This window comes from Barbus barbus (assembly GCF_936440315.1).
Source record: "Barbus barbus genome assembly, chromosome: 27".
Lineage (NCBI taxonomy): Eukaryota > Metazoa > Chordata > Actinopteri > Cypriniformes > Cyprinidae > Barbus > Barbus barbus.
This window is the reverse complement of record NC_136755.1, coordinates 18,832,735-18,856,831: the sequence shown is the minus strand read 5'-3', so window position 1 is coordinate 18,856,831 and position 24,097 is coordinate 18,832,735. Positions and strand designations below refer to the sequence as shown.

The 24,097-nt window shown below is 35.8% G+C and overlaps 1 protein-coding gene across 1 annotated transcript in view; it reads left to right on the top strand.

Moving 5' to 3' along the window:
* The window catches only part of LOC306847505 (angiopoietin-1-like), a 47,766-nt gene that overhangs the window by 5,853 nt on the left and 17,816 nt on the right, over positions 1-24,097 (top strand). Inside the window, exons 2-5 of the mRNA XM_079381462.1 lie at positions 14,862-15,017; positions 15,435-15,556; positions 17,349-17,590; positions 23,600-23,727. Coding sequence (XP_079237588.1) covers positions 14,862-15,017; positions 15,435-15,556; positions 17,349-17,590; positions 23,600-23,727 — 648 coding nt within the window. The remainder of the gene's footprint in view (positions 1-14,861; positions 15,018-15,434; positions 15,557-17,348; positions 17,591-23,599; positions 23,728-24,097) is intronic.

The window sequence follows — 24,097 nt, the reverse complement described above, 5'->3', positions numbered from 1 at the left end:
ATCAAAAATGTGTGTGTGTAATTGTGTGGGACAGAGTATTTGGATGAAATATATTTTCTCTTATCATTCTCACATTAAGGTTTTTGTAACACTTGTGCTGTATCCGAGCCACAGGTCTTGCTTCTTACTAGACACATCCCTGCCAGAACTCAGGGAGTAGTTTGTTTTATCAGTTTTCTTTTCTTTTTTTCTTAATGGAGTGAAAGCGCATATTAAGTTAACTGACGCCAATCTTACATTATGATCTCCATTAAAACAGATAAATTGGTCTGTAAGCTTAACCTATGTTTTCAACTGGTCTGTAATGGTCACAGCTTACAAGTGATGGTGCAAGATAGTTGCAGAAAACTAGTCTTCAAATCTTTGGGGGCTTTAAAGGGATAGTTCACCCAAAAATGAAATTCTGTCCTTGCACACTGAGTCCGAAATTTTCATATGCAATTTTCCTCTTTTTTTTTCATATTCATCATACTTTCCTATCAAAATGCTTGCTACGTATGTGAAAACGCATGAAAATCAAACCTGATCCAAATTTTTTTATGATGGACGAACGTTTCGGAGGCAGCGTGTAAACATGAGGTCGTATTTATTTTCTAACATGCGAATATTTCGGACGAGAATTTCAGACTCAGTGTGCAAAGACCTTTAAGCTGTGTGAAGGAGAATTGAACTAGTATTTTAATTTTTTTTCACATGCAGTTAGTCCCCACGGGAACATACTTTCAAGCTTAAAAAGTAAAGTTTCATTTAAAAAAGTGGCTCATACGACTTGTTTGCTGTATTCCAAGTGTTCTGATGTCATATGAAAGCATTGTGTGAGAAAACGACTGAAATTTAAGCTATAATAAATGCTAATCGCCAATAAACCTGCCATGTTTGTTCCAGTGAACTGTTAAACACTATAACTGAATCATTTATTCAGTGAGCTGTACTTGAAGATTGATGCGGTCCAATTCATATATGAATCATTCAAATTAATTTTGTGAACTGAAACTGATCCGACTCAAAGGATCCAAGAACCACACATCTATAGTTACATCTATAATGAATGTATAAATAAGAGCTAATATCAACTTAAGTTTCAGTCTATTCCTGATACAAAGCAATCAGATGGCTTCAGAAGAACTGAAATATAAAGCATAAATCGTATGAACCACTTTCATGATACTTCAATGGCGCATTTGTGTCCTTTTTGAAACTTGAAAGCTTTACTGCCCATTCAGTGCAAAAAGCGACCAGCAGAATTCTTTACATTTCTCTTTTTGTCTTCCATAGAAGAAAGTCATAGAGGTTTGTAACAACATGAAGGTGACTAACTGATAACAGAATTTCCATCTTTGTTTGAACTAATCCTATAAAATATACCTTTGCAGAGTAGCAGCATGTTTGCAGCCGTTTTCCATTAGAGGAGACTTTGTCATCATGTCCTGATTTTCAATAACTGTTTTTTTAAGTTTTAAAGGAGGCACGAGAAACAATCGCGTGCTTCATACCTAAGCGGCATGTGGTTGGATATTATGTCTTCGTTGTGGTTTAGCGGTTTTCGGCCACAAACTATGTGACACCCACAGTCCCTCAAATCCCCCACCACTGCGCCCCTCTGGGGTTCATCTGAACCCTGGCCAGCATCATGTTTGCCTTGTCTGGGCCCTCGTCCAGGCTTCTCACATTCCACCTCGTACCAGGGGTGTGGCTGTCAGGAAGGACTGCGTATAATTGCAGAAGACGGCGATATAAGTCCCTCACCTCCTCCCTCACTCTCATCAATCTGAAAGCAACCTGAACCGGTGGTTAATAGTAGCGGGTCAAAGATCGTTCCACATTATGCCATCAGAGGTGGAAAACGGCTGCGGCTTCAATAAGTAGTAACTGCGTGTAATTTACATTCAATTACCCTTGTGATGGAGGCACTTTAAATTATTAACTGCACAGGTAAGGTCTTGACTTAGTTCACTGAGTATTTTAATCACCTCTTGGGGTGAAAGTGATATTAGTGCTGATTTCTGCATCAAAAGGAATTGCAAAGGTAATGATTTGCTTCTAAACAGGTTTTCCAAACACTGCTGCAGCAAATGTCTCTCAAATTCAACACTGCACTAGTCAAACCATTTCATGAGGTCTGTAATTCAATATAATATAATGCTAAAAGCGTAGTGGAGATAAAGGAATATTAAAAGCATAGATGTCAACCATCAGGCATTGGCAGGAAGCCACATCTTGTTCTGCACTCCTCTTAAAATGCTGAGAGAATGCACGAGGAGAGTGCATTACGGAGTGAAGAGTGTGTGTGAATGGATCTCTGGCTTGTGTCCATAAGATTGATCTTCTGCGTGTCAGTGTTTTGACACTGTTCCTGTGCTCATCTGAGAGGTTGAATACATGAAACACGCACAGAGCCACATTAATAGCTGTTGAAGAGTGTGCTGGCTTGCGTGGATAGACCTGGTTTAATCGTTTTCTCTTATACGAGTTATTTATGGTCTTGTCTACCAATGCAAAAGTCTTTCTTCTACTCCCTCACACTTTCCTCCCGTCACTCTATTTTTGTATTCCTTTTTTCTCCCCTCTTCCCTCCCTCTGCTCGGCCATAAAACAACTTGCACAGACACAAAAGGGGCCTCTAAATTATACAGTGTTGAATAGTGTGACAACGCAATGCCACAAGTGAGGCAGCAAGTCCCTGTCTGTGCCGGGCTGCCCATATAGAGTTCAGAAGGGATGTTAGAGCCTGTCATCTCTGGGCTGATTTCTGTCTTTCTATGTATGCAGTGTATATGCATGCACAATTTTATGCACTTTTACAGAGAAAAATTATAAATCATCAGACCATTGCATTGGAAACATACTGATGCCTTGAGACACCAAAAAAGATTCTGAGGATTCAAAGTCCTGAGGAAAAGAAGGGGAAAGTAGTATTTCAATTGGCATATTTTATATGCATCATTGATTTTTTTTAATGTTCTTTTTTAATGTGTTTATGTTTTCTCCATGTTTTTTTATCTTGAAAAATTGTGTCTTTATTTACTTTATATACATTTGGAATTATATAGTAAAAATTATAGCAAAATATATGATTACACTTCAAGGTGTCCTTGGTGCAGTGTAATTATACATTTAGGTACTGAGTAATATTAATTAACTGCATGTACTTACTATATGGTTTGGGTTAGGATTAGGGTTTGGTTTAGGATTATTTGCATGTAATTATGCATAATTTATTGTTATTATAAGAGTAAGTATGTGTAACGTGTAACAAGGACACCTTAAAATAACGTGTTACCTTTATTTATTTATTTAGTCATTCATTCATTGTTACTGTAAGGCGTGGGGTTTTAGCTGCCCGTGGGTTGATGTGAATAAAGACGATGGACTTGAAGTCGACGGCTAGTAGCTTTTATTGAGCAAAGCCTTAGAACTGGGGAGGAGAGCAACTAGTCTCTGTGCCCGCCACACTCTACTCTACTCTCTTCCCGCACTTCCCTTCACTTCACATACATGACCCTCCTTCTCAGAGGACGCAACACCAAAATAAAAGTCCTTGGCAAAAACATCCAGAAGAAGAATACAATGAATATTAAACAAACAACTTCATATTACTGTAACTTTATTCAGTTATCCAATACTAATAATGCTGTATTTTTTATTTTATTATTTTACAGTAATCAGAATTATCCTTTCTGCTTAAAATAAATTTGAGCATGTTGTCTCTGTGTGATTTACTCAGATATGTTCATACTCGGATAGCTCGGACAACAGGGGACTGTCTGTTTGGCTTTTTTGTAATTAGCTTGGTCATGTTTGGAATTAAAAGCAGACAACCATGTTCAGCATGACTTCTTTCACATTTGCCCAAATACCTTGGCAGTCATATAAAGTATCATAGAGCTGCCAGTACATTGCGTTAAAATGCTGTATTTTCCTGGTTTGCTGTGTGATAAGTTGCAGTGAGCACATACATACAGTATTTCCACAGCAAACACATTTGTTATAGGTCAAATACATCATGCCAAGCTCAACAAGGCAGATAAAGTGCCAGTCAACGCTGCTAGCTTGCTGTTTTGAATTCTGCACTAGCTGTCTGTGCAATTCCCCACTGGGATGCTTCTGCTGTGTGCTTTGGAGATGTCTTTTTTTATAAAGTGCAAGGATAGACGTGCCATGGCAACAGTGATGCATGCCTCACCCTTGCCCACTGTTTGGAATAAGGCAATCAGTGCCCCATGGCCAAGTTTTGATGTAAGAAACTGTTGTTCTGGCCGAGAAGTGTCCAGACTACGTGCAAATGGGCCATGCAGGATGAGAGCTTGCAGTTGTAATTCCTTCATATAGTTAAATGACATCATTATAACTGCGGTTGACATAATATTGTCTTGAAAGCCTTCCCGGCTCATTTATGTGGTCTTTATCAAATGCACCACATTCTGAATTTTATATAGGCATGGATATCCTTGAAAGGAAATTATTCTTTGGGAAGGTTCTCCTCAAAATAGATTCTGGAATAGACACCTCTCTCCAAACATTTTTGAGATAATGTTCCTCAATGTCCCTGTGTGATTCCGTACTGGGTAGAGCGTTTCCAAGGGGATTACCACGCCATTGAAAGTCACATTCCTCCTGTGATCCATCATGGCAAAGAAGTTCCCATGATCAGTTCTCATTTTTGGAAATCTGAGGTTTGCTCTCCTTTGTTTTTTTCGAGGGTCGGGTAAATGCTGACATTTCCTCTCCCATATGTCCAGATGCACATAATTAATCAGGGTAATTCAAGGAAATCACAGTAATTTGAAAAACCAACTTGGGCAAAAGAGATATGAGTGGGGTCTTGTAATTTGAGCATTTGAGCAAATATACAGTCATACACAATCTCATTTGGAAAATATTTCTCCACTGTCAACGGGATTTCACATGAGAAATGCAGAGTGAACATAAATATAGTTAATGCTATATGGTGTTCCCTTTACAGTATGTGTATCTGCAAACTGATATGGAGTTTTTTGTTTTTGAAAGCTGTTGCAGGGTTATCAGGGTTTACACTTGTGGGCCTTTGAGGGTGTTTCTTTAACTATGGACACTTTTGACTCTGTGATTCCTTCAAAACACTTTTCTTACAGTCACTAGTTTATTTAAATTGCCTACAATTTAATATCTAACAAACAACAACAACAAAAAAAAGATCAAGATCATGGCAATGTGTTTTACCATTACTTTAACTCATCAAATTAATATAACTAATTTTAACTTACATTTTTTTTTAAGTAGCATGAGATTTAGCCTTTTTTTAAACGTCGGTTTAATATAATTTAAGTTTATATGACTTGTACCGCTAGTATTATTGTACCTAAAAATGTAAGGCAGCAACTGAATTTAGCTTTTTAATTATCCTTAATGTTAATTATATTTATTAAATTTAATTAGAAATGTAATTGTATTAATGTATTTTATATATACTGTATACACACACACACACATTAAATATGTTCATACAGTTAAAAATTCAAAACAGTCAAAAATTCATAATTTGACATTTCCATAATTTAGAATTGAAAGTCTGGGACAAAGGTAACAAAAAATATATTTACATTTATTCATTTAGCTGACGCTTTTATCCAAAGCGACTTACAATTGCTATATATGTCAGAGGTCGCACGCCTCTGGAGCAACTAGGGGTTAAGTGTCTTGCTCAGGGACACATTGGTGTCTCACAGTGGATTCGAACCCGGGTCTCTCACACCAAAGGCATGTGTCTTATCCACTGCGCCATCACCACCCACATATTTAAAAAGTAGAAACAAATCGTTTTATACCTATAATCAAAATCAAAATCAATCCCTTGCATATAAAAGTGCCTGTCATTGATGAAACGCCTTTGTTTTGTTTTGTGTCTCTAGTAGGAGTAATCACTTTATAAAGATGAAATAAGACTTCTACAGCTTGTCTAGACGGACACTAAAAATCTATTTACAGTTTATTGATAATAATAACAAGAACATGTCCTCTTCACACTACCAAAATCGAAAAAGACAAAAGCAAACATTTCTCTTGGAGGCTGTCTTCTCATCTCTCACTGAGTCAAAGCAAACAGCCTTTCCTTCTTCTTTCTGTCCCACATGTAACTTCATGTTTTTTAGACAGGATATCGAAAATTAATTCCTTTTTGCTTTCGTTAACCTCCAGTGTGTTCTCTGCTTTATTGGGTTTGGTGCACCACATCGGCGCTCTCATCAGATGGGCTCTTTTTCTGTGTTTATGGTATTTATAGAAGTGAACATATCAATTACAATTGCCTTTGGTGTCTGGACAGATGAAAATGAATGAGTTGAAAGAACACAGGTCTCATGCTTTCCAAAAGGTGATCAATGATTAAGATATTATGAATTTATGAGTTGCTTCAGTGTTTATGTGCTAGTAGGAGATTTATCCTCCCTACAAAACCTCAGTTGGCAATGACTTTGTGCAGATAGAGTTACCAGCCCTCTTGGCATCATTGTTTGTTCATGCTGTGTTTTGGTAAGCAATGTAATCTTGAATATTTCAATCCATTTTAATGCACTAGCATTGGATGAACTCATCTTCTGTGATCACTGCTAATATTGTGAGACATTTGTGTGGGGGGGGGGGTTATTTGTTTTTTTAGTTCATATAGTGAATGAATATTTATTAGCTTTTTGTGTCTGTGTATTAATAATCTATGAAAAATTATGTAATAATAATATTTATGAACAATTTGTGTGTATACACACACACACACACACACTGTAAGGTAGGAAAAGGTGTGTTAAGAGACAGAGATTTTCCTAAACCTTATTTTGTTTCTGTAAAGTCTGATTTGCATTTTTTATTTATTTTTTCCTTTTCTATTTCTCTTTATTTTTAAGTCATATGTTTAGATTGTGTTGGCTGCTTTGACCAGTGTTGATTTTGTTTTGATATTGTGTTTCTGTGCATCCAATTGGCATATACATTTACTTATTTTTGGATTTCACTTAAATATTTTGCAGTTCAATACCCTCCACAGACTTTCATATAACCTCTGCATTGTTTTAAAACTACCATATTATGTTTTAGATTTCTATCTAAAGTTTCAAACCACATCTGACACAAAACTTAGTAGCCTACTTACATAACAATCAAAGGTTTCCACAATCATGCATTAAAATGAGAGCTGGAATTTATTGGAATTGAGATATCAAGCCTGGCTGGAGCTCTGCAATGAGGGACCCAAATATACCTCAAATATCTCAGGGATTTGTAATAGAAAACAACTCCGGCTGGGAATATGCCAGTTCTCAAAATGTTATGTTTTACTACCACTGACAAACTGAAATTACAACATGGCTGACTGTGCTATGGCACCGGGCACTGCTTTAAATTGTTTGGGAGATGGTTGGTTTAGATTTACATTGCGTATATAAACTGTAGCCTTCCAAGTATGCAGATAAATATAATTTAGTGAAATGATTACAGTTGAATATAGATCCATTTGCCATCTGTGGCAAATTGATTGGTTTGTTCTCATTGGTTGATGGTGGTCACACTTTCCAATGATGAATCAAGCTTAGAATCATTCCCTAGCTATGCAAACTCTCCATACACAGCTCCATATTAAAGGTTTGTTGTTATTGCAAACTCATGACTTTTTTTTCATGTAACACTGAAGGAAAGTTTTAAAGAATGTTCAGGCTGCTTTTTCATACAGTGAATGAGGGACAGGCCTGTTAGACTCGAAAAAGGTGACAAATGTACCTTAAAAGCATTATACAAGTGCTTCATGCCACTCATGCACAATATTTCAAGTCTTTTTCTGTTCATTTGATATCTTTGTGTGAGAAACAACAGTTTTCTAATGTAATATATTTTAAGATGTTATTTATTGCTGTTTATTTATGGCACATCAGAATTTTCAGCATCGTTACTCCAGTCTTCATTGTCTTATGATTCTTCAGAAATCATTTTAATATGTTGATTTAGTGCTCATTGATTTGTTGGAACCATATCTTGTTATTATCAGTATTAAAAACAGTTTAATGGTTTTGTGGGGTTTTTTTCTGTATTATTTGATGAATAGAAAGTTTAAAAAACAGCATTTGTTTGAAAAAGGAATATTTAGTAACATTGTAAATGTCTTAACTGTCATTTTGATCACTTTTTTTAATTCTTGTAACAACAACAAAAACAAAAAAACTCCAAAACTTTTAAACAGTAGTGTACAGTATCTCAATATTTACGGTAAGTGAGCTTTAGAAAATCATATTGAATTGCAAGGAGAAGAATGTGGTTTGCACATTGCGAGAGAGAACAGGCTATATATTTCACTGTGAATGTTTCACATGGTGTGCTTGAATATGTTTGTGTCTTTTATCAAGAGCTGATAAAATTTAAAAACTGTAACTTGAATGCAATGTAAGTCGCTTTGGATAAAAGCGTCTGCTAAATGCATAAATGTAAATGTAAATGTTTGTGTGTGTGGGAGAAAGCAAGAGAGTTCCTTGAAGGAGTGCTTGTGATGGAGCAAAAGTCTGTAAACTAGCCCTGGGAATTGAGGTTGTAAAGGTTAACTGTGTGCCCGGCTTTAGCTATTACAGCACAACATCTGTCTAACACTCAACTCGCTGCTTCACAAGATCATATAGACCCTCCGCAAAACAAAACCTGTGTGGTTTGGTGAAGAAGCAATCTTGCATGATGTGATGCAAGTCATGTCCAAGAGCACAAACTGTCTATATACATGGTCACTGAGTAAATTCTAGCTTTGCAATAACTTGGTCTTATATAACAATCTGAGTGTGCTGCTAATTCAACCCTAATTACAGATACAGTAGTAATAGATGCTAATTTGCACAAGCAGCAATTACTCTTCCCAGTAGCCACAAGCGTCAGAGGGTCTTGCTGTACCACTCAGAACAAGACAGAAGAGATAAACTAGGTTCAGCCCAGGGTTTTCCCTGCGAGGCCTCACTTGACCAGGTTGAGCTTCACCCCAAGTGCTGTGATGCATTACACTTTACCTTGCCATATCAGCGGACAGTATTGTGTATTTTTAAAAATTTTATCGGACGATATTGGATATTGAATTATGCGTGCATATTTCCCCTGTTATTATATTTGAAACAACTTTCTAATGTTTATTTATATTAAACTAAATACTGTGAACTGACTTGCAAAACAGTATTTACAGATAATGTATACACTACCATTTTTTTTTTTTTAAGAAATAATACTTTTATTCAGAAAGATTGCGTTGATCAAAAGTGGCAGTATATACATTTATAATGTTACAAAAGATTTGTGTTTTAAATGAATGCTGTTCTTTTTAAATTTCTATTCAAAAAAGAATCATGGGGGAAAATGAATTACGGTTTCCACAAAAATATTAAGCAACAAAACTGTTTTCAGCATTGATAATAATAATAAATGTTTCTAGAGCACTGATTTCTGAAGGATCATATGACACTGAAGACTGGAGTAATGATGCCAATAATTCAGCTTTGCCATCACAGGAATATATTATAGTGTAATTGCAAATATATTGTTGATTTATATCCTCAACCCTCTCTGTGTGTGACTGAATGCTTTACAGCAAAAAAAATCTAATTTCGAAGAGAAATTTATTTAAAAATGAATTACCCTGCAAGATACTTGAGTATACAATTGATCAAACTATTTGTCCAGTATGGTTTATAAAAGCTTATTGTAGTTGATTATTTATTTAAACAGATTGTTTTAGCATTAACAGACTCATAACAGTGCTTTGAACTCTCATAAACTCCCATAAACCACGTTGGACAGAAACAGGGCTGATCGCGCCACTACAGCAGAAAGAGAGCCAAAGGCTGGCGTCACGGCACCAGCCGTAGTCGTTATCTCTGACCTCAGTGTTCATCATGCGACCCGACCTATAATTCACTGAGCCCTAAATGTTTATAGTCCTGTGTCAACTAGCAGTTAGGGAGATATTCCATTCTGTTGGGTGATTTTCTTCAGCACACAGAAGGGTGATTTAGTGGCTCTTTAAGCAAGTTGGGTGTTATGGCTCTCTAAATGGGTAAAACCGCTTTGTCACCTCCAGAGCTTGAGTAATGTGTATTTTTATGATTTATGATTTTCTCTTTTTTGCATGGAAGCAGGGATATTTAATTTGATGAAATAACAATCATCCAAAGCAAATTTAGTTTAACATTGTATGGGTTTTTTTCTTGTTAGATTTGTTTTATTATTACTTCAAGTGTATTAAATAACAACAACAACAAAAAGAGCACCATAACAAACAAAGTTTTTTTCTTATCTGACCGAATTAATCTTTCTTGTAATTGATAAATATTTACTGTTGAAACTGCAAACTAAAATTAAATCAATCTTTATCATTTGTTCGTCAGTGTTGTTATTAAAAGCCAAATTTCAAATGTCAGAGCCAATGGGTAATCACATTATTATTTTTGGTCATTCATTCTTGCGTTACTTCTATTTCATCGTTTGTTTCACTTTATTTATAAAATGTGGAAAATAGCACTAATAAAGTTTAGCTATGGTTTGTAATGTTTTACATATTTGCTGCAGTTTTGGAGAATGCGAAATGTTTTAAAAGCACAACTTCAAATAGAATAACAAAATAAAAGTCTAACAGGATATTGGCTGCAATGGGACATTTTGACCTTAAATTTGGGCCTCTTGAACATCACTCAATAGAGCAGCCCCATTCACCTTCTCACATCAGTGCACTTTGCAAATAAACACAATCAATCTGCAAGTCAAGCAGTAAACTTTGCTGGCTTTAAACAGCATAGTGATATCGATATAGACGTGACTGCTCTCGGGTCAGATTTTTGAGTGCTGATATGGCTGACCTTGACTCATTCGGTATGACCCTATGCTGGTGGGCAGCTGTGAGATGTAAGCCAATCCCCCAGATGCAACGGGTTCGACGGGGTCCCACACTTGATCGCACTCTGTTCTATCAAACTCCTTCATGTGTGAATGTGCCTTTGAGACAAAGTGCAGGTGACATGTCTCATTCTGTCTCAGTGATTTTCTTTTATCATTTATCTTTAGCTCAACATAGGTTCACTTTCATCATTACATTTGATTTTATTTGTCATGACAAACACTAGTGTGTTTTTAAATGACTCAAGCCAATTGAAGAAAAAAAAACAACAACCATGATATTTCTTTTTCTATAATTCATCTGTTGTTTTTGGGTAGGCACATTTATTTGTGAATGGAAGTGGGAAATAACCATACACCCACTAAAGCCCTTTACTACATCCTCTGATATTTTTACACAAGGTTTCTGTTTGTGTAATCTTGATTCTCCTTCCTTTGCTCTGTGCAGGACACCCGCTAGTTTAGAGCATGACACAAGCGAAATTCCCTCAGAAAGTCAAAGCAAAGGATTTCTAGGCTAATGTTTCTCCAGGCCACCAGAATAGCATCCACACCCTTCTGAAGGTGACTTAACTCACACTCAAATCTTCAGCCAACATTGTTTTAGAGTTCAAACCTTCGTTGCCTCTTAAACTGGATTAGAGTCAAACACTTTATCCATAGAGAGAGCTTAATGGAAAACACAGACTGAGATTGCGAAGCTTAATGTCATTTTAGAGACATAGTTCAAATGTCTTGGCAAAACTACTGATTGAATTGCAGCTAAAAACGTGTCTAATGCCTGTAGTGTTATAGGTCTTTTGTATTCCTTCCAATCAATTCCATCAAGCTTTGGCTGTTTATTGTAAAGAGACACTTGCATCTGTATAACTTGCTTCACAATCACTTATTATGTACTGAAGTAATCGGAACAACGGCATTGGCTTTATAATCACTGCCAAAAAGGAATATTAGTCTGCAATCTTAATTCTACATGACAGGTTGCTAGTGGCTAAAGCAGTAACAGTTTGAATTTTGTGTTTCTGACTGTGTGTTCCCAGCGGTTTGGCGTACAGATGTCATTTTTTTTATGTTGGCAAGTGAAGAGATAGCTTTCCACACCCTTTCATTTGGTTTCTCCTTTCTTGTTTTTCATATTCTAACATCTATATCACAGTGACTTCATATCTCAATCCCAACTTCTTTTCATCTCTGGATAGAGTCATAACCTGGAGTGCTCCAAACTTTAAATTACAGCCGATTTCTCTTATTCAACCACAACTTCCATTTTCTAAACAACCGTGCTTTGCTGTGCCAAGTGATTCGTTAGGCTTATAGTGCGTGCTGAGTTTGGCTCTTTGTTACTGAACAACACTCCTTGATTTGAACTATAGAACGAAGCAAACTTGATGGAATGACTAAAGCAGCAATAAATATGTTAAAACTGTTCATTGAAATGCCATTGAAACCCATAAAACCACAGCATGGTGACAATCAGGTCCTTGAACTGCAATTGAACAGGACAAGGGGTCTGACAAGTCATGGAGTCCTGTTAAAATTTGGCTCCCTGTAGGTCTGCTCTCTTCAATGGATTCACTAGGGATCATTCATGATGTAATAAGTGGAGCAACGCAGCCCGCTGAAATCGTGGAAAAATGGAGTGGGCGACTCTGTTGTCACTGTCGATTTGCTGAAGTGTCTCGCAGCCAGATATTTTCCGTCACACATCAGGGTGTATAGATTTCACTTGGTGACGTGTCCTGATGTACATATGAACCAGTTGCACCTCACAGCTTGCACAAGTTTAAGGGTGAAGCATACTCTACAGTTCTGCATAGGGATGAACTGATATTATTATTTTTTTCTGATAATAAGCAGATAATTGTAATGCAATGACTGATCAAATGCGAATTATATTTTGTATTTTTTTCTTATTTTATATTTATTTATATATATATATATAAATAACTGTTGATATGCTGAATACATTATTAAATTAAAAATACTAATAATTGAATGACATTGTTAAATGTAAATGTTTTTATAAAAATACACAAACACAATTAAAAAGTAATTTTTACATTTAATCATGCTATTAAATTATAAGCGATTTTAAAGAATACCTTTCAGTGAGTGTTAGATGATCTACATGAGATCAAAATAAGCCTGTACAATTTTATAGAATATCAAATGATGCTGCCAAAAAAAAAAAAAAAAAAGAGGAACTCTTGCCAGTAGTGATGGATTTCAGCTGAAGCGCGAGGTTTGGAAACTGATGGTAAGTAACGAGCCCAGATGTAATTTCTAATCATTTCTAAAGACCTCAGTGTCAGTGGTCATCTCTTGAGGTTTAATTAACAGAAGTAGTCTTTGTGTTTCTAAAGCTTGTTCTGGTCTTGTCAACTCTCCAGCTAGAAGATTAGAATGAAAGCCTTCATGATAAACCCAAGCGTCTCATGTAGCTAGATATCTCTAACTCTTTTCCTCTCTGAACAAACGACCTACATCTGCTTCCACCTACCTTTAAGACTGACTCTTCGAGAGTTTGTGTTACTGCTCTGTTGAAGTTTGTTTAAAACCAAGCCGCTCGAGGTCATCATGAAGAGGCTTAGATAAGAAATTCCTTTAAAATGGTGCCAACATGGAAATATCCTTTCTTTAAAGAGTTACTGTGTCTTTTTTTTTTAAGGAAGTCATAACTGTGATGGGTTTTGATTACCCCTGTGTCCTTGTGCTGAAATGGTGTCTCCTTTCATTTTATTGGCCTCTTAAAAAGTTTGTCAAACTCTCCATGTGCTCTGGGTGTTAAAGTGTCTTTAGGACTGTTGGAGTTGTCAAGTTAAGTGTGTTTTACCTCTGAATGGATTTTACAGCCACTGGAGTGTCGATTATGTCAGGCTTCAGAGGTCATCTGAGCTTGATCCTTTAAAAAAAAAAAAAAACTTTAGTTTTGGCTTTAAATGCCATTTAAATCTTACAGTGAAAAACTTTGATTTGTGATAAATTTATTTTTTATGTAGGACCACGATCCGCACTCTGCATAGTCTTCTATAGCATTTATTTTACATTAATCACCAATAGGATAAAAACACCAACGTTTCGGCTCAAGGCCTTCTTCAGTGTGTTGAGTAATTCAATCCCTCCACCCACTTTTTAAATCATTAATTATATTGACGACATCATTCATTAGCCAATATTCAGTCACTAAAAACACATATTGCATTTAAATACTGGACAATTTCCATTTGTATACAACCCAAAATCTTCACCTCCACCAAAACATAACATAATATACTCATAAATAGATCATTAATTACATAGGATCACTTATTTATCACAATTATACAATTAAACAGTTTAATATATAGTTTAATTAATAAACAATCACCAGCATCTACTACCCGAATTAAATTCAAAATGTATAACAATGGAAAGTACAATGATTAAGATCATCAGAAATACATAGTCATATCATCAAATTGTCATTTATGTTTTTATCCTATTGGTGATTCATGTAAAATAATTGCTATAAAGAAGACTATTTTGTGAGTGCGGATCATGGTCCTATACTAAGTACATTATACTAATAAGTGATGCACCAAAATAAAATATGAAATGACGGAAGAGCGAGGTGCAAACGGCTTTGTGAGAAATTTCTTTACAATAAATGCCAAATTGATTATTAACAGGGAATATTCTCAGAACTTTAGTTAGGCAAGGCTTCTCTCAAAGTTATGAACAAATATTCTTCCAATAATGTTGATAGAATTTTCGTTCAAAGTTGTATGGTTTTTAAAAAGGTAAAAAAATGTAGGACATCAGTCATGAAACTAATGTTTGTCAAATGTTACGTCTGTACTGTTTAAGAATGTTCAGAGAACTTACTGGGAACGTTAGCAAAGCATTCTTCGAATGTATTTCTGTTAAAACATTCATAGACATGGGTTAAATGTCCAAATTTCCATGTATGTTTTCTAAAATGTTTTTTTTTCTTGTCACCACAGATTGAGAGCTACGTAAAAGACAATATGAAGACAGAAATAGTGCAGTTACAACAGAGTGCTGTTCATAACCATACGGCGGCCATGTTAGAGATGGGCACCAGTCTTCTCTCCCAAACAGCTGAGCAGACGCGCAAGCTAACCAATGTCGAGACACAGGTATGCTCCTCCCAGGATCCATTTCACGCTCCATTAAGCAAACAATCTTTTTTTCTATTTATCCCTTTTATACGCATCAAATACAGCCAAGAAAAACACTAGTGCTGCATTAGACATACAGTCTCTTACATAAAGTATCATGCTAATGTTTTTGTTGCTGAATCTTTTTATGACTTGTGTGCTTCAATGAGACACAGAGGGATACAGCACAGTTGTGTTTTGCTGATTTGTCAAATAAGAGGTTGAGGTTGAGAATAACTGTTCCTAAGTGCTACTGTATGGTACTGCAGTATAGCAGTCCTGTTTATGACTTCTCCTGAGGTACCGCTCAGTTAGTATTAACTTACTAAATGATTTTAAGGTCTGTGTTTTTGCGGAAGAATTACTGTATTTTTATTGGAATGTTATTGCTTTTAGGTTTTAAATCAGACATCAAGATTGGAAATTCAGCTGCTGGAGAATTCACTATCCACCAACAAGCTGGAGAAACAACTTATGATACAGATAAATGAAATCAACAAGATCCATGACAAGAATGGGTAAGCCTCCCACTCCAACACAACTACTCACACACACAAATGTACAAAATTAAAATATATAAAAGTGTATATAAAGGCATTGAACAAAATATGTATATGTGTATATATATATATATATATATATATATATATATATATATATATATATATATATATATATATATATATATACATATATATATATATATACATATATTAAAAAGACTTCCATAAAATGTATTTTAAAGTGTATAATAATCCAGAAATATCATAATTGTAATGTCACAATCATAATTAAAAAACTACACAGGAACTCAAATAGATGAACTTTTATTACCGTTTTTACTACTGTTACGCTATTGATGAATATAGTTAAGTTAGTAGCATTGCTGCATTTCATTTGTAACTCCACAACACTGCACACAAGAAACAATAAGCTAAGCCACAAAAAAACATTTCAGAGCTACAGTAGTGAACATTAAGCCGTCTCACTGTGCTGCTGTTTAATCTGCCAATACAGATGTTCAAATCTCACTCGCTTGTAATTTTTAGAAAATACCAATTCTTATGCCAGAACCACAATACAGATCATTGCACAAGATGAATTCTTCACAACACAAGCTTTCAGACATTAGCTCGGTCCCATATGGTGCAGTCAGTGCAACAGAACCTGTCAAGACATGAGTGATGTCCCCTGACCCACCGTTAAACTTTGTCCTTTGTGAAGATGAATTTTGCAATGCAAAACTTTTGGAACACTTTCCAATTTTCTATGTATTGATTGTTCTGGTGGGACATGTCTGTTACTGTCAAAACGAGGGTTTAATTCCCAGTGATCGCTCTGCTTTGTGCCCAGCTGTTGTTGAAAGGACACAAGCATTCATATCCCTCCATTAAAAAAAACAAAAAAACAAAGTATGCGTTTATGTCTAGAGTTTTTGTTACCAGAGTTAATGTAATTACTCATCCTATAATCTAGATTGACATTATGACTTTCTCCGCTTTCAATCTAAAATTAATTTTACATTCCTTTAAAGTTCTTTATGTGGATTGAATTTTGCTTTAACAAGCTGGTGAATCTAGCCCAGCGTGCATCAAGTTTCCAAGATGTACAATGCAGATTTAAGGCTTGGATCTATTTTAGACATGCACTAATGCCCAAAGCTATAAGATGAACTTTGTTTTTTTGTATGCTGTAAATTATGGAGATTGGCTACATTCATATCAGTATTTATAACAGCTGTAATGAAGCAACCTTCATTTCTTCTGCCTTTGAATACTGAAACATAAATAAAGTATCATCAAAGTCAAACCTTGATGAAGCCAGGGATTCCTAACTTTTATTGGCCCACAGCAAATAAAAGACAGTTTGTTTACCTGTGAGCCACACGTGCAAAACATGCAATATGATATATCTATGTTAACTATCTCAGTGTGTGTATTTGCTCTTCATGACTAAATGTCATTGCACACTAAGTCTGAAACTCTTTCAATCATCCATCATAAAAAAATTAGGATCAGGTTATTAGGATCAGATTTTCTACGTTTTCACATCCGTAACAAGCATTTTGATTTAGGAAATGATGACGAATACGGAACAAAAATTGCTGTAACAATGATATTTTGGCTGAATCTATGATATCATGGCCTACATTTTATTACAACACTGTGAGCCAAATTTATGAGTATGTGGCCCGATTTGACCCATACTTGCTGGAACTTGCCTTAGATTTTTACATTTCCCATCATTTTTACTTTTAATCATCCTTTCCTTGTTTTTCTCTACTATGGCTTTCCCTCATTGTTTCCTCAGTTTTCTGGAGGAAAAAATGCAGGAGATGGAGGACAGGCACAGAGAGGAGTTGGAGGCCTTGCGGGAGGAGAAGAGCAGTCTACAGGCGCTGGTGAGCAGGCAGAGCTCAGTGATCCGGGAGCTGGAGGCTCAGCTGAGTCGAGCGACCGGTAACAGCACTGCCCTGCAGAGACAACAGCAGGACCTGATAGATACCGTACGCAACCTGCTCAGCCTTTGCACCAAGGATGTAGGCACAGCATGTAAGTACAGATCTAATTTTTTGCACAGATTTTTTTCATTGAAATAATTTCCTAGCTGTGGACTTGCATATACCCCATATAATATTTGTATTTATTTATTTATTTATTTATTTATTCATTCATTTATTATTTTTAGAGTAGGTCCCCGGTATACATAAATTCATAAATAGTACTTTTTATTTATGTACATACACATATCAGGATATTCTCAGGATAAATTATTTTTCTTTCTTGCTTTCTTTATTTTGTCTTTCTCTGTCTCTTTTCAATCTTAGATTTTAGTTTTTCTGGTTACAATGGTGGCCAAAATTATTTGAACACTAGTATTTTCATCAGCTAAAAATGTTTTTAAGTCAGTTATTTCTATCTTTTGCTGTAATGTGATGCTTCAAGAGACCTAGCTGCAATAATAACTGACTTAAAACCATTTTTAGCTGGTGAAAATACTAGTGTTCAAATAAATTTGGCCACCACTGTATATATTAGCTCACCTGAATCACCAAGCCGGCCAGGACCACCACTGGCATCCCCCAACCCCCTAAAAAAATGGTGCGTGACATTCCTAAAGCAAATGTCAAACAGGAAGTGATAGAAAACAAAAAATGAGCAGGAAGAACAAGCCATTTTTAGATAAAAAATAGCCTGTTACACAGCATGTTATTAATGAGAAAAGCCTCTTCCTGGTAGGTGTGAAATGCATTGTTTTCTTGTTAAATGTCACGTTTAGCCCGACAGTGCTGTGAACCTCAACGGATGCAGCTTATCACGCTTCAGCACACTGCCTGTGGTTAACAGTTGACTGAAATGTCAAACAGCCCTAGACTGAGTTACAGGCCAGGCCTAACGTAGCCCCTGCGCAGTGATCTGGGATTGGCGATTTCCTGCTAAACCTTGTGGTTGCCTCTACCAGCAGGAGTCAGTGTAGTGAACTCATTACCCTCGTTTCCCCTCGCTGCAACCCAAGTGTGGCGTCTTGGCCCCATGTCTATCCGACGCCTGCCCCACGTCTCTGTGGTCACAGAAAATTTACCTTGAATGTCTGAGATGGGACTGCACAGATCATGGAGTCGACTCAAGCTCCTGAGCTTCCGTCTTGCTGTGAGGGCACCAAAAGCAACTCTACTTTCTTTTTTCTTTTGGGTTTTGAGTGTCCCTTAAAATTACATTTCATTTCGCATGGCAAAAAAACAGACAGTTTTGTTTATTAAAGCCATGCTGTTTACCAGCAAAAATACCGGTGAACGAACAGGGTCTTTCTCATGAAGCCATGCTGGTTCTTTGGAACACAAAAGTAGTTATTTATAAGATTGTATTCATGCCAGTTTCTTTTTTCCATACATTGGTAGTGAATGGTGACCACAGGCCAGACAAGATTTTCAGTGTTTTTCACACAAAGCTATCATATTGAGATGAAAGACTTGGAATATGTAGAGTTCAGACATTCTGCTAAACGTATAAAAATATGAGTTTAGAACAACATGAAGGAATATTTATCATGTCATTGACTCTACCGTTTAAAAGTTTTGGGTCATTAAGATTTTGAAATGTTTTTGAAAGACGCTCACCAAGGCTGCATTTGATTATTTGATCAAATATACAGTAAAAATAGTAATATTGTGAAATATTATTACTATTTAAAATAACTATTTTCTATTTTAATATATTTTAAAGTGTATTTTATTCCTGTGATGTAAAAGCTAAATTTTCAGCATCATAACTTCAGAAATCTTTCTATTATGCTGATTTGCTGCTGAAGAAAAATGTTTTATTAAGTTGAGAACAGATGTGCTGCTTAATGTTTGTTTGTTTGTTTGTTTGTTTGTTTGTTTTGGACTAGGAAAGAACAGTATTTATTTGAAAAACAAATCTTTTGTAACATTGTAAATGTTATTCATCCTTGCTGGTGTAACTATGTTTGATATCTACTGCTCTGTTCTAATTGAATTTTTTGTCGAACATGTAGTCATTGCTTTGGAGAAATCCCAGGTCCCACACTTGCAAATTTATATTCTAAAATAAATGCTTATTTATTTTCATGATCTGACAATAAATATTCAAGTACCCCAGTAAGAGAACACACATAGGAAAGAATATCAGCACATATTGGAACACCCTGCAGCTTCTTGGATTTAGACGTTCCTATTTGTACATCAGCCAATCACGCTAAATGAGAGCATTTTTTGATTCCAGCTTGGTTTTGATCTGTGCCTGGACTTGAAACCTAAATAAAACTTCACAATTGGGTTCATTTAGTGGGTCAATTGAGCGTATAAAATACAGTTTAGGTTCACTGTGGTTTGGCATAATGGTAAGATGGGACCCATAACATGGTTTCTTGGTGATTTTAACAAGCGAGCATAATTGTGCACATTACCAAACAAATTATGATAAATGGAGATTTTAAATAGCCCTTTGTTGCATTGTCCAGCTCCAGTGTGCTGTAGAGGTCATTTTCCTGATCTCTGACTGAATTCGTCAAACTTAATGACTCCTGTGGGACGGCCCGTCCAAATAGGTGGCAAGGAAGGCAACGTAGGTCTCTTAGATTGCCTGTCTGAAATCATGACTCAACTAAAAACTTGCAAAACAATGTTCTAGTAAAGCTCTAAACTCCCTTTTGGGGAAAAAAATGAGAGAAAGCACAGTTAATCATGCTGCTTTTCTCATTCAAATATGAATATGACATTGTTTAATGTGCTTAACCTTCATGTACCTAAATATTTGAACTTCACTGCAAGTTAACTGCTTCACCATGTGCGTCAAAAGAAGAAATGTGATGGTTTTAAAACATTGTACAGCATTTTTAAATATAGCGAGTTCATAAATACAAAGCTGTTATTTGTGAAAATATTATTTTATATTATTTGAAGCAGTATTAAGGGTTATTATGAAAAATATAATAGTAATCACAACTTTTGCATCATTAGATTGCATTTTTAGATAAAAACCGTTCTCCCCTTTGGATGGCTGTAATAAATCCTTATTTGCTAATTATTATTTACTCACTGGCATCAATCATTTTTTGTGATTAGAAGAACAAAATATTATTTTCTGTCTCCAAATTAAGTTCTCTAGGGATGGGCTATGACTCATGAAAATATACTGGAAGAAAAGGTAATATGTCAGAATATGATTTTTGGGTTTAGGCACACATTATTATTATTAAGATGGTTTATGGCTTAGGAAATGTTTAAAAAAATACTCATTATAGCAGTTCTGTTCGCTCAGCTGGTGGTCATCATTCTCACGGTCTCTCAGTCCAATTGAAAGAATCAGACTTTATCGTCTCAATTGTTTATATAAAGATGCAGTGCAGTAGTTTGAGTTTTCATTTCGCCAGAACACTGCACTGGGATTTTGAGTTCTTGCTTATTTTAAACTTTATTTTGTGTCTGCAAGCGTGTGGAGAATACTGATTTATAAAATCACTCTACTTGGATGTTCTTTTCACATCATCTTGTTCCAAACAAAAGTCCCAACTGAACCACCAAGAATTCAAATGTAAATAAATAATGTGATTATAATTTTATGAGCCAGGACACAAGCTGTTTAATAGCTCAATTTGCTATAGTTTAGCTAAGATTTACATGTAAAGCTGTTCCTGGGCTTTCAGACGTGGTCAGATGCATGTTTTGCAAAGATCACAGTGTAGTTCGTGCCATTAGTTTGTGCCAACTCCAAATTCAACACAAGAGTATCCCTAAGCATTTTTTTTATATTTCGTAACTCTCTACAATAACTTGGATTAATCATAATTATTTTTTTATTTGAATGTGCAATAATTTGCATAATAATATGCATTATTTTTTATTTTATTTTATCCACAGTGACTTACAATGCATTCAAGGTACACATTTTATTAAAGCAATAAGCCCCAAGAAGCTGTGGTTTACAGTGAATTTATAACCGCTAGTGAAGTGCCTAACACCCCCTGGTAGTATGTAATGTACGTAGCCTTACATAGGAAGGTTTCACAAAATAAAGCAAAGCAAATAAAATGTAATGATATTAATAAAAAACATTATTCTTCTGTCAAACAATGTAGTTCCTCAGAAACGGTTGTGGTTGCACCAAAGTGGTTTCCAAGCAATACACAGACACAGAAACAAAGGTGTATATTTGTAGAGTAATTTACAACAGCTTCATAGGCGGCTCAACCAATCAGAATCAAGGACCAGAACTATCCGTTTTATAATGTAGATTTTAGTTCTTGCTTTTCCTGGAAATTCGACCAATGACCATGGCATTGCTAGCACAATGCTCTATTGTTCATAGAGCATATTGTATTTTATTTTCCCATATATATTTATTTAAATGTGCAATTATGAGCATGAGGCTTTTTTGTTTTATTTTTTTCCATATTATTTATTTATTTGTTGATAGATATTTCATTATATATTTATCTATACAGTATGTACAGTAATAAGAATTAGGCTTTATTTTCTTTCATTAATGTCGTGTTTAAGTCTTTGCTCGGGTTGAACTTGTCTGTCACTCTGCTCTCTAGTCCTGCCATTTTCAGCTCCTGGCTATAAGCGGTAAATTGCCGTTGTCTGACACAGCTGGGGTTTTGTTGTGTTAGACGCCGCAGTGCAAAGTTCCCCTCTGTCAACCTGTCACAGTGGGAGATCCTTGTCGCTGACACTCAATCTTTTACCGAAGCGGCAGGAATAATATCCCTGAATGAAGGGTTGCCCGCCCAAGCCCTCCATCCCGCGACAGGGATCAAAGTTCTGCCTAAACACCCCTGACACGTCTCTCTTAGCAGTGACATCTCCTCTTCTTAAATAGTCCCAACAGAAACAACAATAGTGTGAAAACTGAGATGCGGTCTTTAGCAGTGAAAGAAAAAAAAGTAGAGGGGAATCGGAAGGAATTTCCATCTATATAACTAGGACACGGTGGGTAAATATAAACCACTTGTTATAACAGGAACTTGAAATTTATAGCTTGTAGTATTTTGTCCGCAGACTCTTGCTTGGTTTCAAAATATTGGCGGCGTAATTGTCTGCAGATGGAAAGAGATGCAGCTGTTTGCTTGAAGAGGTCTGTCAGAGCCGAGCTGCTCCTCTCTGAGAGCCGGAGATCAGCACTTTGATTAAAAGACTTTCACACTTACAAATATGTCAGTCACTGGAAGAAGATCATGTTGATAATGCAAGCGAACTTGGAAGTCCTTGCTGTCCTTTTGTAATTTAAAAATAATTCTAACCAGATTTGAAATCCTGCATGAAAACCGATACAATATTTTGAATTTGCCGTGACTCTGTGTATTATTTATTCCATTAACTCAGGATGTGATTTATTCCACATTGTGCAATATTTTTCAACATTATTAGTTCTGATATTGTACAGCAGTGTCATTTTCTGCTATGCTTACATATTTTGAACTGTTTGAATGGGTTTGTAACATGAAACAGATATTAAGCGTGGACAGCTTTATACACATCCCTCCATGCAGGCCTGCTGACAGAAGCTAAAGAAATAAATACTGTATACTCATTGTCAATCACAATTATGCGTTTATAAATAATAATAATCCTCTTCTATACATATATACAGGTACTGTATGTACAGGATTCCTTTTTAGGGGCTGCTTCTGGTCCAGTTCCAGAACATTCCACCTTAAACCCTCTTTTATTAAATTCAAGGAGGTTGATGTAAATTATTTAGGATTAAACTGTCGCACAGCTCAGTGGTTTTCGACAAATAGCTGTCACCTGCCAGGATTTGAAGGGTTTGTTAAAATATCATTAGGCTGTTTGTCTACAGTATTGCTGTCTTGTTGAAATGGAAGTCACAGTGTTGATATGTTCTGTTTGGCCGAATATGAGGCTCGGTCATGCTGAGCGAGAGAGTGAGTGGAAATTGTTTTATTTGTTCAACGCATCAGGGCAGACCCACAGATGTTTTCTGATGTACGTGTACCAATATAAACAGCTCCATTTATTATTTCTCTGATCGTTTATGTTTTTGCTGGTTCTAACATGGTTTTCTTTGTGTATTTAGTGGTGCCAAACAGCACAAAGCAAGCTGATGAGGAGAGGAAGTTCCGGGACTGTGCCGACCTCTACCATGCAGGATTCCAGAAAAATGGAGTTTACACTATCAACATTAGCTCACAAGAGACTAGAAAGGTAGGAATTCTGTTTTCAGAACAGCTATGCTGGAACAATGTAATATCAAGAGGTAAACATAATGGCACACGTTTCAGGAATGAGATTTTAATGTGGTCATAAAGCGGTGACCCAAATGATACCTTGAAGTCCTCTACTGTGAAAATTGTTTTGGCACAGAAAAGACAAAACTGAAGTCACGTAAAAATCACACCTGCATAATATCAAGAAGACCACAAAATTTTGCATAAGATCACCAACAGTTAAAAAAATCTTTGTTTTGTTTTGTTTATTTTGATGTGATGTGATATTCAATTGCATATTGATCTAACTAGTTGATTTGTTCTAAAACTACTGTTGACTAAGAAGAGAGTTTACATATTAAGCCCAT